At 33.4% G+C, this 19,292-nt stretch overlaps 1 protein-coding gene across 1 annotated transcript; it reads left to right on the top strand.

The window, feature by feature from the left end:
• The first annotated feature begins 16,194 nt into the window (after positions 1 to 16,194).
• On the top strand, positions 16,195 to 18,977 carry LOC111899718 (O-fucosyltransferase 6). Its single transcript, XM_023895571.2, has 10 exons — positions 16,195 to 16,443; positions 16,526 to 16,585; positions 16,691 to 16,781; positions 16,955 to 17,031; positions 17,106 to 17,194; positions 17,292 to 17,475; positions 17,552 to 17,733; positions 17,806 to 17,908; positions 18,028 to 18,359; positions 18,445 to 18,977. Exons 1-10 carry the CDS (start codon positions 16,195 to 16,197, stop codon positions 18,905 to 18,907), a joined length of 1,830 nt encoding a protein of 609 aa, XP_023751339.1. The 3' UTR covers positions 18,908 to 18,977.
• Positions 18,978 to 19,292: the final 315 nt, after the last annotated feature.

A 19,292-nucleotide genomic window follows, 5' to 3' on the forward strand; every position in this document is an offset into this window, starting at 1 on the left:
GTGTATAGTGAATCAGGCCCCGGTTTTTACATTATACTCATTGTCATGTTCTTCTCATGGTAACGCTATCATTAGAAAGGATCCATTAATACTCATTACATATATCAAGTACATCCATCTCTTGACCTACTAGGATATTCAGAAAAGATAAAATATGGTTTTGTTCATTGATAATGGTTTGTATTCACCATCCTTGTCATTCTAAAGAAACCTTGTAAATGTCTTTCCCAAAACCATTAGAAAAAGTTTGACAAGAGTTGTCATCACCAGGAAATGAGATACGGGTTTGCCTTGCCATAGTAGCTTGTATTGCTCTCTTAAAACGAATTCTATTACCAGGTTGTCTTCAAACATTCTGTCTTTTGGCAACTAAGAGGAGATTAAGATGGCCAACATCAACTTTAGCATTTGATGTTAATGTTTTTCTTACAGTTGTTTGTAGTTCGATTTGCACATGTTGAAGGATTAGTTGAATAACCCTTTTATTCCCCCAAACATATAATAGGCCTTTATATACTATCTCATTGATTTCCAATTCATATTTTTCAACACATTTGAAATAAAAGGGAAAATGATTCAGGAGGGTAACCAACTGTTGACTTTGTTTACATTTGATATTTTTCTTTTTTTGTACGTAATATACCATCAAACTTGTTTTTTGTGTTTACTGTAACCTTTTGACCGACTATCACCTGTGATAGTGTGACATCCCCATTTTCATGGCCAGAAAAGATGAATTTAATTATGCTTATTTCATTTTAGAGTATCATTTTTAAAGAATTATAATGCGAAATTTGTCCCCAATAACGTGATAATATTATTACCAGGCATTTCCAAATAAATGCATTTCATTAATGATTTCGGAATGTCATCATCAATGCAGAAACATAAGCATAACGAAAATATTAAAACCCTTACAATATTTAATGACATATATTTCCTTTAATCTCTCATCATATCCAAACAACAAGTATCTTTCTGGTTAAAGAATCTCTTTCTAGTTGCTCTGAAACAATTAGGAGATTCTCTAGGTGGCAACATGCTATTGGATGGTGGTCCCGCTTATAGGGTCAAATCAATACGCTCTAAGAAGAAATATTTGAATATAAATCTCATCGATATCATCGATCTCATAAGTATCATACTGAATCCCATCAATCGAATCACTTTTTCGAGAAATACGAGACATCTAAGTCATACAAGTAAAGAGATCTATTCATTGATAAGAAAAAGAAAAAACGTGAACAGGGACCGGATTGATGATAAAATAGAATCCTGGGTTGCAAACAGCGATTCGATTGATGATGAAAAAAGAGAATTCTTGGTTTAGTTCTCCACCTTAATGACAGAAAAAAGGATTGATCATCGATACCTATGATACAAAGAAACTGAATGTCGATCCTCACATTTCAGTCCTATACAATGACATAATCCATACTCTTAGATTTGGAAATGAATGACTTTACCTAATATATACTCTCGAATCAGGAATAAATGATTATATCTAATCTATACTCTCGGATTTGGAATGAATAACTGAGTCTAATCCATACTCTCGGACCAGTGATGAATAACTATGCCTAATCTATACTCCTGGACCGTAGACGAATGCTTATGCCTAATCCTAACTCTCAGATCAATGCCAGAAGACTATAACTAATCCGTACTCTCGGACCAGGAATATTAGAATTCTACTCTTCGTTGAGGTCTCGCATGCAATCTTGAGGATATGCTATCCATTGTCCCACTTAAACTTAAGTCTCTTTCACAAGTTTTATATTATCTCTAGGTAAGACTATAACGCTCAACTCCTAAAACTTTTATTATTATTATGATCATGATATTTTATATATATATATATATATATATATATATATATATATATATATATATATATATATATATATATATATATATATATATATATATATACTCCCGCCATCCCAAAATTATTGTCCTCATTTGACTTTTTAATTCTCTTTTGTTCAACTTTGACCTTAAATAATTTGCTTTTTGTTATATAATTTTTTATGCAAGATATATGAATAGATTGTTTTTAAATGTATTTTTATTATTATAAGTTTCATCAAAAATTATATAACACAAATAAAATTATTTATGGTTAAAGTTGACATGGAAAGACTTTAAAAGTCCAGTGCGGACAATAATTTTGTGACGGAGGGAGTATATATATATATATATATATATATATATATATATATATATATATATATATATATATATATAGTTAGGATCATGTATGACCAACAAATATTGTGTGGATGTGTGACCAATTGTGGTCCAATCAATATAGAGGAGTAATTTTGGCATTTTTACATGACATTTATTTTCCATTATTAAATATGTTATCTATTTGGAATGAATAAGATTTTCGTTTGAATACGTCAACCGTTTCATTTTTTCAGCATATACACGATCAGTTATAGTAATAACCACAAAGTCATTGTAAATGCTTTTCATTAATCGTAGAAGGCAAACCTCTTATATTCTTAAAAAATGCCGTTCATATTAGGTCGTATGTATATTTTCAATTGATTGTCTGGGTACGCAAAGATATTCTTAAAGAATTTGTAAACCTAATTTTTAAACCATTCTAAAAGAATAAAACTCTTAATTAATATAACATAATCATTGAAATCCAGAAAGTTGAGTTTATAGCTTTTTTTATGTATAATTTTTGTACACCTGCATAACAAATCAACTAATTCCTTGAGAATCACAGACGTATTATGGTTATACATTCACATAACTTTTCACATACGTACATTTATTTAACAATCACTTTATTCTTTAAGAATTATTTTACTTCTACTAAGAATAAAAAACAACGCTGTTTCTACAAAAATCACTTGGTTCTTTAAGAATCACTTAATTCTTCTTCTCAACTTAATGGTGCACCAGATTTATTAAATTGTAAATTTTGATTTAAAATACTTCTAAATAATTGAACTTGATCGTCGGCAATGCATTCTTACTTTTCATAATTTTAAAGTTTTATATATCATTTATCCTATAATTTTTTTGGCTAAATTTGATATTTCGTTTGTTATATTAACTTGTTCTTAAATAATTTTATATGTAAAGAATTTCCAATATGAAGAATTTTATATCATATTCTTAAAGAATTTTGTAAAATCAATAAAAGCCGTATTTTCAAAAAATCCGATTTAAACTAAATGTAATTAATAAAATATGATATTTGACATGATTTCTATCAACTAATTTTACGTCATTGCCTAAATATTAGATACTTATCATATCTTTCTCTTTATAAAATGCAATAAATGCCATTATAATTAACAATTGAAATTATATAGTACATGATAGTCTATGTTAATAATATGTACTCTAAATCACACCCATTCATTCTTTTTAATTTGATGGTCAGAATTTGGTCATACATTCACACAATATTTATGATTCATATTTGATTCTAACCCTCTATATATATATATATATATATATATATATATATATATATATATATATATATATATATATATATATATATATATATATATATATATATATAATGATACTCGATTCACATTTCATATATTAACAAATATGTTCTTAACATATATTCCAGGCAATATGCATGTATTTCACATATAAACTCTTTAACAAATATTTAATACTTTAATTAATATATGTATTAAAATCATGTTCATGAAAGGGACTATGCACTTACATGTTAAAGTGGATGACTGAAAAGTTGGGCAGCGCTTCGCTTTAGCACTCTACTTTTCCCTTGATGTGACCTAGGTTTAATTATCACTAATCTTAGTTCATTATTCTTTATGACTAATTAATAGTCTAGATTTGTCAATAAACCCAATGTCTACTGATTCATAGCTGATAAGAGATAACCAAGTGAGATCATATCGAAGGTAGGGTGCATTTGGTATACAAAGTATATTGTTTGTAAATCACACTTTAAACACCTCACTAAATCCAACCTAGACATCATCCCCGTAAGTAGATCAATCAATAATATGACGTTGGAATCACTGACAAATCTTATTTATAAAGTCATAATAACAAATATGAACATAAATATAAATTATACTTAAAATAATATAGAGCATAATCTAACTTACAAAGATTTCCTAGACAAAAGTCTAGAAATTGCACTGGCAGAGCTTCTATTCGATGGCTACTACTTGTCGGGCACTCAGGGTCACAGGGTTTGCCGGAATACTAAGAACTAAGGTAAAATGGCTATAAGTTGGCGAATATCAGCAGAGAGGGTGTGTAGGGGAGTGAGGACGAAAGCTTATACGAAGGCGAGTATTTATAGCCGAAAAAAGAGATGTACGCTGCGCACCGTATCGGGGAGTGTCGCGCATCCTATCGGGACGCGTCACGCATCCTGTGGGGGATGCCGCGCACTATGTCGCGGGGTGGTAATGTGGCATTCATCTAGTGGTGACATGTGTTGTAGTCTCGTGGGTTGTCAGGGCGCACCACACATCTTGTCTATGCGCACGGCTGCACACAAATTTTTATAAAATCTTAGAAAACTCATAACTTCTTCATACAACCTTCGTTTTCAATAAGTTTTATATCCACGCATAGTGATCGACGAGATTTATAACTTTCATTCGGCTAATTTTGATTTTATTTTAAAAGTTATATTTTTAATAGGTTTAGACTATTAAAGTATGTTAAAAATTCATAACTGTCTCGTCCGACGTTCGTTCTCGACTGTCTTTATATCGACAAACTCCTATTAAGGAGATATTCGACTCTTGTTTAGATTGTTTCTCCTAATAATCGACCAATCTTAATTTATGTTTCTGAGCCGTATACTACTACGCTGAAACTTTGAAAAATCATAACTTCTTCTCATAAAGTCAGATTTTGGACGTTCTTTATATGTACATTCTTGGTTTAATGACTACTACGACTTTTGTTTAGATCTCTTAGGATAAAATGTAATTGATCAAATTTCATTTTTTACGATACACAGAGTCGTATCAGTTTAATCGCGAAACTTCGAAGAAGCATAACTTCTTCATACGAAGTTGGATTTTTACTGTTCTTTATATGTACGAAATCCTTGTCACATATACTATAACTTTGTTTAAGACTATTTATCCTAAATAACCTCCTATCAAAAAGTCATTTTTAACGCTTAATAAATCTTAATTGACTAGGCCGAATCTGCAAGTGTTACAGATAGTCGGTCAAAAAGGCTATGATGGACACAAACAATAAGTTCCATGATATATTGCGTACACACAAAAAAAGGAAAGAGACAAAATGTAAACAAAATCAACAGTTGATTATTCTCCTGAGTCATTTTCTCTATCGGCGCCAACTATCCGAGTTAAGCTACGAGTAAAAACGTTTTTTTTTTTTTTATTTTTATTTTTATTTTTTAAATTTAAAAAAAAAACTTATTTGTTGTATATATCTCTATACTAATAAAAGAGTAGCTCTTTTGCCATGTGTCACCATAGTCACCATATTAAACATTTTAATTAATGTGTTGCCAACTTGTCAATCTATTAGTTTTCCATTTTAAAATTATTAGACCTCCTCATTAATATGATTCTATTTTAAATTTTAAATTTTAAATTATTGTTTTAATTAATTCACAAATAAAAAATATCTAATATATATTAAAAATTAATTTTATATATTTATTTGAATCAATGATTATAATTTCACATAACTAATAAAAAATATCTCTTAAATTAATAATTTATTTAAAATAACTTATTAATAATTTTGAGTTTTTAATATAAAAATTTGATTAATTTTATAACCGTGGTTCCTACGAGTTATAAAGTAGTTATTAATATATGCATGCAAACCAAATTAATAATTTTGGAAGCAATAAGGTCTTATTTAAAGGTTTGTTAAATATAAGTTATTAGAGTAATGAAAAACAAACAAATTATCATTTTTTTTGTCATCAAACCTATGAGATACCATCATAAGCTAACTACGATATGCCTACTATTATGTGTATTTATAGTTGTTTTATGTTTGAAAGTAAAAATAATATTTAAAAGCTTTTTATTATTTGCTAAAAAGAAGAAGTCGTTCCGATCCCAAGGAGGATTGAGATGAACTCCAAAATTATGCATTTTTTTTAGGAGTTTTTAAAGAGGTAAAAGCGTTTTTATCGAGTGATTATTACCATGCAAGCCTCTTAGTTTTCAATCAAAACTTTCTTAATGACAAAAAATTATTCCAATATGAGTTGTCATTTAATAACATGTTTTTTTTTACATGGCTATCCTAATGAACCCCTCCTTTAAGAAAACAAAATTCGAGAATTACATTTGGATTTTCTCGTGTCTAAAATCTGACCAAAGTTTGTTGAAAATCAAATATTTATTTTTAGAAGTTATTTCACCATTAAGCAAACACATATGGAGTAATCCAATAATTGATTATGCGAGGAGGAGGTCAACAGGGAAGTGCCTACACGTACACATGACCGATATACAACTTATCAACTATTTAATACTTTGCCAAAAGAAGCTAGTAAACATGTAACACCAGAAATTTAGAGGGGTAATTATGGAAATAAAACATCAATTCTAAAAGTCAACTTGCCGAGTTTAAGGCAAAAACTCGACGAGTAAGAAATATGGGACATGCGCGTTTTGGAAGATTAACTCGACGAGTTGGGGAGGTCCAACTCGACGAGTTGGCGCTAAAAGATGAAACCCTAATTTTAAAGGTTTTGCACCCTATTTAAACACTTTAACCTCCATAGACCGGTCTCATTTACAGCCTCAGAGTCTCAAACCCTGGCCACAAAACCCTAATCCACTTGTGAGAGTTTTTGAGCCATTCTGTGCATTCTTGGTGATTCTCGAAGAAGAAGACACTTGAAGAAGGAGCAAGGAAGAGTAGATCAAGAAGTTTAGCTTCATTTCTGGTTCATTGGAGGTATAAAGCTCCTATCTTGTCTATAATATGCTTAGATCTCTTTATCTTCATTTTTATGGGATTTTTGGTTCAAGAAGCATGACCTTTGGGAAATGGACGTCCCAAGTGAGTATATCATCAGATCTGGAACCATGGAGGGCTTTCATGGCATAAAGGTGCAAACTTTATGACCATTAAAGCCCCATGCAAGCTATAGGATGTCATTTTGGCCTTTTAAGCTCCAAAAGGGCCATGCATGGAGACAAAGGTGGAAGCTTTACGTGTTCATGAAGTGTCTAGAGTCCAAATCTCAGTTTGTATGCTTTAGTTTAGAGTATTGACGGCTTGTGGACCAAGATCTAGGTCCTAAAGAGTTAGGGTTTGAGCTAAACCCATTAAGTAGGGGTATTAACGAGTAAAGTTGGAAACTTTACCCTTAAAAGGACATTTTCAGTGTATATGTGAAGTATAAAGCTCAGATCTGAAGAGTAGGAGCTTAATACATTAAGATTGGCTTAACAGACTAAAGAACTCGGTGAGTTCATGAGAGAACTCGACGAGTTGTTCTTGAAATGTCCCGATTTTGAAAAGGAAAAACTCGACAAGTTGAGAGGGAGAACTCGACGAGTTGATACGAAAAGTCATGATTTTGAGATTTATGAGAATTCGACGGGTTGAAGAGAAAACTCGACGATTTGAGTCAACTCGGAGTGTTAACTTCAACTTTGACTTGGATCTTTTGGACTAGAAAAGCATTATTAGGCTCTAGGTTGAGGCCCATGCGGAGGAATGGGGCCCAATTGGAAATAAGGCCATACATTGGGCTTTTATGGATATTATGGTTTTGGAGCTTAATGGTTTTGGGCTTGGGCCTTAGTTATGGGTCTTGTTGGGCCAGCGGTAAAATGGTCATTTTAACCCAAGATTGGATTATGGCTCATGGTTTAGAACTTATTTGCTAATTGGATATTGTGTTGGAAATTGTTAGTTTGGGATGCCGTCAAGGCAGCAACTAGGGAGTTCGGGCAACAACTTCAACATTCAAGGTGAGTTACCTTCCAGTAGAAGTGGGCCGAAGGCACCAATGTCGGCCCACTAGTAGTTGATTATAGTTGAGATGATTGTCTTTGTGATAACTGTCTGGTATGCCACTATTTGTTATACTTTATGTGCTAGTATGCTATGATATTATGTGATAGTGTTAGGAGGGGTAGGTTAGACCCCGTAGCCGGTTGAGATAAATCGGAGGGTAGGTCGGGCACCCAGGTATGCCTGACAGTATGTTATGCTATGTTATTATTTAGTAGAGGTAGGGGTGAAATAGTCCCCGGTTACCAGTCGAAAGGACCGAAGGGGTAGGCCAGCACCCAAATATGTTAGGTAGTATGTGATTTATGTGTATATAGGGTATTACGTGGTAGTGGTAGGGGTGAAATAGTCCCCGGTTACCGGTTGAAAGAGACCGAATGAGTAGGCCAACACCCAGATATGCTAGGCAGTTATTGATTGAAAGAGACCGAAGGGGTAGGCCAGCACCCATATATGCTAGGTGGTTACCTGTTGAAAGAGACCGAAAGGGTAGGAAAACACCTAGATATGCTAGGCGGTTACTGGTTGAAAGAGACCACAGGGGTAGGCCATCACCCATATATGCTATGCGGTTACCGGTTGAAAGAAACCGAAGGGGTAGGTCGGGAACCCAAATATGCTTGACAGTATGATATTCCTACGGTATGTGGTATGATGGGGGAACTCACTAAGCTTCGTGCTTATGGTTTACAGTTTTGGTTTCAGGTGCTTCTTTTTCAAAAGGAACGGAGCCGACATGATCGTAGCGCATCACACTATGATTTCCATATTATGAGAACTTTGGGAGTAGTACTCTGATAATACTTTCTATGCCATGTTTTAGTTATTTGAAAGACAGGTATTTGATTATGAAATGAGCTAACACTATGGATGTTTCAGACTACTGGTTTTATACTTACTTAATTAAAAATGAAATTTTTGGCCTTGAATTTTGGGATGTTACAAGTTGGTATCAGAGCCTCGATTTGAGGGATTCGGACACACCTTCGGGGGTGTATGAACTTAAATCGAGGGTTTGAAAGATTTTTACAAGAAAATAATTTTTCTAAAATTAAAATAAAGAGTTTTGATAACGAACAAGGAGTGTGACGCGTGTAATCAACCGAGCTCAAGTAAGTTTTCCCCAAGATACCCATACATGTTATGTTATGTTATGTTATGTTATGTTATGCTATGTTATGTTATGTTATGTTATGTTATGATATGAATTGAGAATATGTGAATTGCATGCTAGATTAAGGCCAACGATCTAGAAAGGATGCCTTACGTGCCTACTGTATGTGCTTGTAAATCTGCATGCTAGTACTGACCAGTCAGTGATAGGAGAACCTGTTTAGGTTATGCCTGATTGTTTGAGCCCTTGGAATTGTCTATTAGTATGGTTCAGATAGTTGAATAGAATGGCTTGATTTGAGTATGTTGGTTAGTTTTTTTTGTTATCCGAATGCTGCTTGCTTTGTGCTTTGTGAGACTCTTAGCAATGTGAGCTAGCTATTAAATGAATATGTTAAGTCACATGTGACACATGCTGGATAATCTCATAGTAATGTGAGCCTTGTGGGACTCTTAGCAATGTGAGCTTTTGCCTTATATGCCTACTATATTTGAATTTTATTATATTGGGTAGATGTCTATACATACATCTACATTTGAATTTTCGTTGTATCGGGTAATAGTTAAGGTTTAAAAGTTTTATTAATGGGTAAATTTCACATATTTTAATGGAGTGTGAAAATTGGGAAAGATTGAAAATTTAATGTCTAAATCGAAAAAAATGAAAACATAGTGTCTTTTGCAGTGACAATCGACTGATCTGAAGCAAACAGTCAGAATTGCAACAAACTGAAAACATAATGACCTAATTCTAATAGAAAAAAACAGGGTGTCAAAATCATAAAAAAATAAAAAGTTAGTGAGTTTTGTGTCATTTACTTGAAAATATACTCAAAATCTTGTAAACATTTGGTAATTATTTTATATATTTTAGAGATTTCTATGTAAATTTAAGTGTGTAAAGGTTAGAAAGGCCATAAATGGTAACTGAACTTTTTTCCTATTCATATATATATATATATATATATATATATATATATATATATATATATATATATATATATATATATATATATATATATATATATATATATATATATATATATATATGGCTTTGGTTATTTGATGGATGATATATATTGTATAAATATATGAATGAATGTGAGCCAATGATTTTATTAATTTAAAAAAAAACGATTTGTATATATTATTAAATTAAAGAAAAGTTAAAAATCACACCTAATTAAAAGAAACGGATTAAATGTAATGATGTACATTTACAATATTACCTACAAAGTAAGCCACACCAAATTATTTGGTAAGAATGTACATTTGCCATAATTGTTGAAAATGAATCACTATATATATTCCTTCAGAATCAATGAAAATGTATGTACTACTCGAATCATTGATATATATATATATATATATATATATATATATATATATATATATATATATATATATATATATATATATATATATATATATATATATATATATATATATATATATATATATATATATATATATATATATATATCATCCAAATGCAACCAAAAGTTCCATTATAATTACTGTATAATTAAGCATATTAAATTTCGATTCTTTAAGGATATAGGTTGATATCATCAAATAAAACAAGATTATGAAATTCTAAAAGAATATTGTTGTTTTAGTAAGTCAAATATTGTAATTATGAAAGAATCTCTTAGTTTCTGGTGTGAATGGCAGTAGTATTGTTTTTTTGGGATCACGCTGAAGATGACGATGGTGGTGAAGGGAGGAATGAAAGAATGAAGAATGGGGAATGGAAGAATTTTATCTTTGAATTTTTCTGGGATCTTATCGAAGAAGACGATGGTGATGGAGATGCATGTAGTGGTTTGCGACAGAAGGCTGCTGGTGTGGTCATGGTATCTTCGGATGAAGAAGGTGGATACAGTGGTGGCTATGATGATTGTGTCATCCGATGCAAAAGTTAATGGGTAGGTTACATGTAATAGCGATAAAACAGGGGGAAATTAAGTAATCTAACAACTTTTTTGGTTGTCTTTTAAAAAATAACATTTTTTTTTGGCAAAATGACCACTTGGTCCAGAATGGGTTGTTCCAGACCCGATTGACAATTCGGTTAAACGGGTAGATAATTCCGACCAGGTAATCTGGTTCTCCTTTAAATACCATTTAACTTGTTTCAGGCTACACTTCAACATCCCTTCTTTCAGACTACACTTCGACATCCCATTCCGGACACCTCTACAACTGAAAATGTCTTCCAATACTGAAGAAATGCAGTTTTTATTTGTAGGTTCTTAATTAAATGCATTTATTTTTTATTATACGTTTAAAAATTATAGTTTACGCAATTATTTTGGTATTATAGGGTTTTCCGTGAATTTTTAATCCTGTTAATGCAATCATAGGATTACATAGACTTATACATTTATAATACATGATATATCGTAATAAAAAAACCTGCTATTCCGGAACGTCTCTGGAATCCAAAAATCAAGTCTGAAATACAATGACCTGGTTCCGAAATACCGTACCCTATTTTTTGATTATGGAACATACATCCAAGAATCCTAATTTCGGAATACAATCAAAAACCCTAATTCCGGAATACAATCAAAAACACTAATTACGCTCTGGAACATACATAGAAAAATCCCTAATTTATAATTCTTTTGATTGCAGCACGATAGAACATACACAATGGTTGTTACTACAACCTACAGACCTTAACTTGGGCGCGAAATCATGGCGCGCTTACAAAACCAACCAGTTTGTGCGACGATGTTTAGTAAATCATGTTTTGGTGACTACGTGAACATGCCAATGGGTGTCGAATGTTACCCTTTACTATGTCACTATCTTCTGTGCAAGGAAGCTACTACTTTTAATCAAGTTGACCTAGAAGAGCTTCTATTTTTGGTTAGCGACTATCGGGTTTGCTTTGATAGGAAAGCATTTTGCTTGGTCACCGCTTGCTGTTCAGGGATTATTTCCATCCCAGATCTGGTTTTGCATCATTTGGAGAATGTGTGTTTCCATTTGTGCCGATTTCACATTCAGTGAGTATGGACGACCTTACGAATGTGTTCAATAACTCACTTCATCAATTAAGCAATGAAAATGTGGTGAGAGTCTCCTTGCTGTATATGCTAGACCAATGATTTTTGGGTAAATACCCGTGACATTCAGTTACTAATGAACGTATGATACTGGTCTCTAATTCACATGAGTTTAACAGTTATAACAGTGTTTTACCCACATTATATCAAAATGATATATATACTTATTAAGTGTAATTTTTTGAATAGGTACCCATGGGGTATATTGATATGGGTTTTCACTTGCAAACAACTGCGTACTGGTTTGATAAGATTGAGGACCATTTGAGCCCAAATGCGCTAAGAATCGGCAATAGACACAAATATACTATGCATGGATTTGTCTATGCATTTAAGGTATGTACACTATGTTTAATAAGTGTTTTTAAAAAACAAGTATAGTAACTTTGTTAACTTGGTAAGTTTTTTTACCATCTTAATTTTGTAGATTTGGATCTTCGAGACATTTTCCAATAGTAGTGTTGCTGGTTCCCCTGTACCGAGTGATATCCCTCAGGCAGTTGCATTCCCTAGGACGAGGCGTTCGCATGCACCTGATTGTGAACGTATTCTCGATGTTAATAATTTATGTAGTTTAGTCCACCGTATAATTTATAAGTTGATATGCCATAAATAACTTACGGTTAGCTTTTATATATTGTTTTTTATGCAACGTCCCCTAACGAGTTGTTGCAGCTTACTGCACAGGAGCGTGCTCCTGGATGGTGGATTGAGAGTGTCCGGTGGATAGATGTTGCATATTACACTAATGTTTGACTTATGGTTTTCTTTGTTAATATTTTAAACAATTGTCTTTTTAAGATGTAGCAAAAACCAATTTATCCTTCCGAACAACATTTTGTAGAATATTATGATATCGTACAAACATCACTACATTTTTTTTAAATCAACATTATCATACTGTTGACTACGTTTTTGATTAGTATGTCTACTTTTAGACTAAACATTATTTTTTCCACTTGACTTGGTCCTACTTGAAGATTCACTTTTTGTTGACTCTGCAAGAAAAGGAGCATCACAGTTTCTGCTTGGGTGACCGATCCTTTGGTAACGACTAAATTTTTTCTAAATCACACTTGCACCTTGAGATGGGATACGGTTATGGTTTTTTAGGTCATCTGGCTTGTCGTTTGTCCATAAATGGTGGAAAAACATCCATGACTTCATCCAGTTCTTCGTATTTAGCTGGAACTGGCACAGGAAACACAACCTCTGCATTTGTTGAACGATATGTTTCCATTGTGAAGTACGATAACACACATGCACTACAGTGTTGATATGTCAGCTCCTTGAATACCGTCATTGCATCAGTACAAGGTATACCCAACAATTTCCATTTCCTACATGTGCATTAACGACTTTCCAAGTTTACCATACCATTTTTCATTTGGTCAGTCATCTCATATCTGCTTTGATCAATCTGGTGTATCCAAAAAGCAGAGGATTTGTTGATAGGTAGTCTAAGAAAGCTTTCTGCAGGGGTCTCTATCAATAGATTAGAGCATACATTTTAGCATTCCATGCTCGTTAGTACGAAATATGTATACAAAGACGGTCATTTAAAGTTCGTTGTATCTATTTCTCCCGCAACATATTATTAGTACTATCAACTAATATGCCCTTTAAGAAGTGACCTAATACCTTTTTGTTGGCTTGTCGGTGATGGGGACGCAACTGTGTGTTTGAACAAGTGTGTTTCTCCGATAGCTTAACCACTTCAATAGTATTATGTTTTGTCGCCCTAATTCGCCAGTCACAATTATCTATATAGCAAACAACTTCAAACCTGTCTTTTGTAGATTTTTAAACTTTATATTGGAAACCTTCACTAACACTTTTCAATCCTAAATTAAGCTTAAGTTCTTCTTTATTTTTGAAAAGTTGGAATAACTTAAGATGAGAATTATAGTTGTGTGCTGTGACCCCTTTATGATTTTTTGACCTAATTCGGGCAGTGGTAAAGGATCAGACATACCCCAATGGGTGGATTGTGTTTCTTCAGAATCGAAAAAATAATAAGTAAAATTTTCCTGTTATGCTTTTCGAGGTTGTGGTAAGGGATCAGTTTCCTTTTCTCCATCTTTATGATCATCCCCATCAAATTCAATGTAACTCTGAAAAAATATTCCACTGACTCTCAATGTGGAATTATATTACCATCATTAACCAACATCATTAGATTTGCCTCATCATTTACAGATTCATCAACATCAACAGTAAGGTCAACCTGAGCAACAACTTTACCTTTAGATGTATAGTCAACCCCACGTATAGGTTCTTTGTAAGAAGGAACATGGTTGGTTGTCATAGGTAATAAATTACAAATTTGGTTACTTCTAGCACCGGAATAACCATTTCCAGAATGAGTTTTCATGAGAAATCGATTAGTACCAATATCCATAACATTATTAACAACAAACAATCGTATAATGTTGGGAGGTATAATAGATAAAAAACTAAGAAAATATCTAACATCAGTATCGTCAAAAATCTGCATAACTATATTTGATCCGTAAAGATTGACGAATTTGATTTGTATGTAACCTGGACTTGGAAGCAACCAACGTAACTAACCCAACGAAGTTGATATCACTGGTTATATCTACACCAAAGCATGTATAATCCGGAGCAAGATACTACATACATCCATCGATACGCTGCCATGCCCTCCACTAGAAACTGGAACTCTGAAAAACTCGTATACGTATTCATTCCAGAACGTTTTTGGAAATTATCGAACACACAAATATATTAAAAACACAAATGTATTGCATATTTGGAAGAAAACATAGAAAAACCCTAAATCTCTCTCCGATACACCACTCCAAAATGTACGTCCGTTTCGGATGTCAATCCAGAATATGTTTTTTTAGCCCGGAAGGTATGGAGTGTAAGATTCGGTACCATCCCCACCAACCGGCAACCACTTCGGAATAATATCATAAATACTCCGGAATATCGTATTCCGGAGCATACTTCCGGAACAAAACATTGTGCTCCGGAATATGCTATTCCGGATCAAGTGCTCATTTTTACAAAACATCTTCGCCGCTAATGTCCATCTTCCTTGTAGTGTTGGTTATTTTTATTAAAATGATTGTTTATAAATGTTAGACTACCCAATTTCCATAAAATAGGAAAATATTATTAACTGATTTGCCTAATTTAATTGATATTAATTGGTTTAAATATTTACAATATCTAAAAACTTGATCACGACCATTAATGGATCAAATTCGATGATACTGATGAGTAGGTAGTTGCAAAGTGAATTGGCCTGACTAGAAAATGGTAGGCGTAATGCCCTACAATTACATCGAGAAAGAAATTGAAATATCGACTATGACATTTATTTATGGAATAGTGCGTCAGATAGAAAGGTCTCAACTGAGCTAAATCCCAGTTTTTAAGGCTTTGAATTCAACTTTGTCCAAGTTTAATGATTTTTCAGTTTTACTTTATTTAGTTTTCAATGCCACTCATGCGAAATTAGAAATATTCGTCAATCTTACTATATCTTTTGTAGAGAATTAACTTTTTTATACTATATCTTTTGTAGAGAATTAACTTTTTTAATTTTATTTTAGTCTAATTTTTATTTTAGTAATAATATAATCTGATTCAAAAACCTAGATTTCCCTATTTTTAACATCTTTGATTTTTTTAGTTTACTAAATTCTATTCACAACGTACAACTATTTAAAACATTCCCTAAATATACCCTTTCATTTCTATTTAGATAATAAATATTTGCACTTTATTACGATAGGCTCAAGGTTCATGGTAATTGCCACGTGACAATATCTTGCCCTTTGTTCAAATTCTCTCTAGGGATTCTTTTTGTTGTTATATAAAAAATAATAAAATAATGGTGTTTCGGATCATGAACAAAAAGGTGTCTAACAAAAAAATGTATCTTTCTCTCGCAGTCGCCGTCGGCGCTACCACCACCAGGTATCGTCCGTCAACGTTGCCGTTTACAACATTGTAAAATACATTCATCATGAAGAAGACAACCCAGCAGCACCAGCCCCAACACCATCGCCGGAACCTTAACCGCATCAGCAACTACTCGGTGCTTGGTATATTACAAGGCCTAATATTCTGCCGCCGCCGCAACCTCGGCAGCCACCTCCTCCCTTTCTTCTCTGCCCTCGTCGGTTGTTTTCTTTTTCTTTTTGCTTTCATATCATTTCTATCTCCACCAATCAACCACCACCATGTCCATCATTTCCATTATAACCATAGCTTGGTATTTAATTCTTGAATCCGCTCCTTTTTCTTCATTTGACATCATCAAGCTCATTCAATTTAATATATATTTGAATCAACAGCTTGATGACGAAATCGATTTCCAATCACATATTGGAAATACGTCAACTTTTCTTGTTCCCGTAAGCATTTGATTAATATACTTTTTTTTTTAATCCCATTGATTAATCAATTAATTACGTTTCTTTTCTCCTAAATAAACTTGTTCATCAAAATTGATGTCGCAGAGAGCAGGAGGGAGTTTAGGAGATGAAATATGGACGTTGAGTCAATCAGAATTACATCACGGTTGCTCCCAAAAAAGTGAAACTTTTCAAGGTTTTCCCGTTAGTATTATTTTGGGTGTCGATTAACTCTCTCAAATTTCTATTATCATGTCATGTTTTTCGATTTGTACAAACCAAGAAAATTCTTGATGTTTACGCCTTGCATGCATGCGAAATGATTCAGAAGATTCGTGGATGAATTCGTTCCTTTAATTTATTTTGTAGATGGGGATGCGAAAACAAATCCCCAAAGGTTCTTGCTGATCGTCACAAGTGGCGGTTTGAATCAACAACGAACTGGGGTACCTTTTTTATGTTCCCATATATAGAAAGAAAATGAAACCCTAGCACTGATCTTTCATTAGCATGCATGCAGATAACGGATGCTGTTGTTGCAGCTTATATGCTTAACTCGACATTAGTTATTCCAGAATTAGATAATAGATCGTACTGGAAAGATCAAAGGTCGGCATAAAAATTGCCAATTAATTTTATCTTCGGGATTTTAGGTTTGATCAGCTATTTATTAGTAGTTCTTGTACTAATATTCCTCATTGTGTAGCAACTTTTCCGACATTTTTGATGTTGACTGGTTCATAACGTATCTCTCAAAAGACGTTAACGTTGTAAAACAACTCCCAACCATCGATGGAAAATCCCTTCACCCTTATCGAACTCGGATACCCCGTAGGTGTGATGCGGAATGCTATGAATCTCGTGTCGTACCACTTCTCGAGAAGAAAAAGGTCAGATCTTGATTGGTTTCCATGGGTTTCTTTTGTGTTGGGGAAATCTATTACGAGGTAATGTGATGTGTTGCAGGTTGTTATGCTTACAAAATTCGATTACAGGCTCGCAAATAAGTTGGATACCGATTTACAGAAGCTCAGATGCCGAGCTAATTATCATGCTTTAAGGTATACGAATCCTATACAGGAAATGGGCAAAAAGTTAGTCGAACGAATGAGGATGAAAAGCAATCGTTACATCGCACTGCATTTGAGGTAAAACTATGCACTAATGCCCGTTTTCTCTTTTGAAGTTACAATTTACATACTTATTTTAATAAACAACAGATTTGAGTCTGATATGCTTGCGTTTTCCGGATGCTACTTTGGTGGTGGAGACAAGGAACGACGAGAGTTGGAACAAATACGAAAGAGATGGGAAACGTTACATGTAATATATACTCCTTTTTCTTAAAGATTGCGTTTTTCATTGGATAATGTAAGGCTATTGAACATGAACATGCTGACAGTGGTGGACACATTGAATTTAATTTGTTTGCTTATATTCAGAAACAAAGCCCCGATAGGGAACGAAGGCAAGGGAAATGCCCGTTGACGCCAGAAGAAGTCGGGCTTATGCTAAGAGCATTAGGATATGGGGAAGATGTTCACATCTACGTGGCATCTGGTGAAGTTTATGGAGGCGAAGATACATTATGGCCATTGAAACAACTCTTTCCTAATGTCCATTCAAAGGAATCTATTGCGACTAAAGAAGAGTTAGCACCATTTGCACCATACTCTTCCCGAATGGCCGCTCTCGATTTCATTGTTTGTAATGAGAGCGATGTTTTTGTGACCAACAACAATGGTAACATGGCTAAAATGTTAGCGGGGAGAAGGTACGATACTTTTAAAACTAGTCCATATATACCATTTTCTCTTTTGAAATCATTATGTTATTTTTTCATTATTTTCTCAATCCAGGAGATACTTTGGGTACAAGCCAACGATCAGACCAAACGCCAAGAAACTTTATCGATTGTTCTTGGATCGTGGTAACATGACATGGGAAGAATTTGCTTCACGAGTCCGAACTCATCAGATTGGATTCATGGGACGACCAAATGAGTCTAAGCCGGGAAAGGACGAGTTCCATGAAAATCCAATCGCATGTATATGTGAACATTTTAATAATAGTCGAAGTCTAAACGAAAGTAAAAATCAAAGTGAAATCAAACATAATAACCAGGATATTCAAGCAAAACAAAGCCATAGAAATGAGTCCGAAGTCATAGTCAAGGAGCAATCAACGAATCAACAACACAACCATTCTTTCACGCAACACATCAAGAGTGAAAATGGCATTCGAGTGGAAGAATTGCCGAGAAGAAATGAAAATTGTTCGGACCATAGCGATGTGAAACTGTGTCATCAGACTAACCCATAAGCATTTCATATTTTTGTCGTTTCTGCGAGTCGTGTTTAAATTAGTTCACTTTGTTACCGGATCATGTCATAATCGTGAGTTCGTTACAAACCGTGTATACAAAAAGAGAATAGTATTCACATGATTAATAGGACAGTTGCATGTATATATTTTATGTAATCAATGTAAAAAGTAATGCACTTTTGATGGATTATTATTACAGTTAGTTTAAATTATCCATCCCCTCTTAATTATGATATTTTGAGAGGTTAATTGTGCAAAATCGTACTTCTTGATATTGTGTTTGTAGTCTATTTTCATTCCAGTAACTTAACATTGAAAATAAGCAATATTTATATCCGGGTTGGAGCCATGATTTTGAAAAGAGGGCTTAAAGAGATTGATA

Source organism: Lactuca sativa, chromosome 4 (assembly GCF_002870075.4).
Source record: "Lactuca sativa cultivar Salinas chromosome 4, Lsat_Salinas_v11, whole genome shotgun sequence".
NCBI lineage: Eukaryota > Viridiplantae > Streptophyta > Magnoliopsida > Asterales > Asteraceae > Lactuca > Lactuca sativa.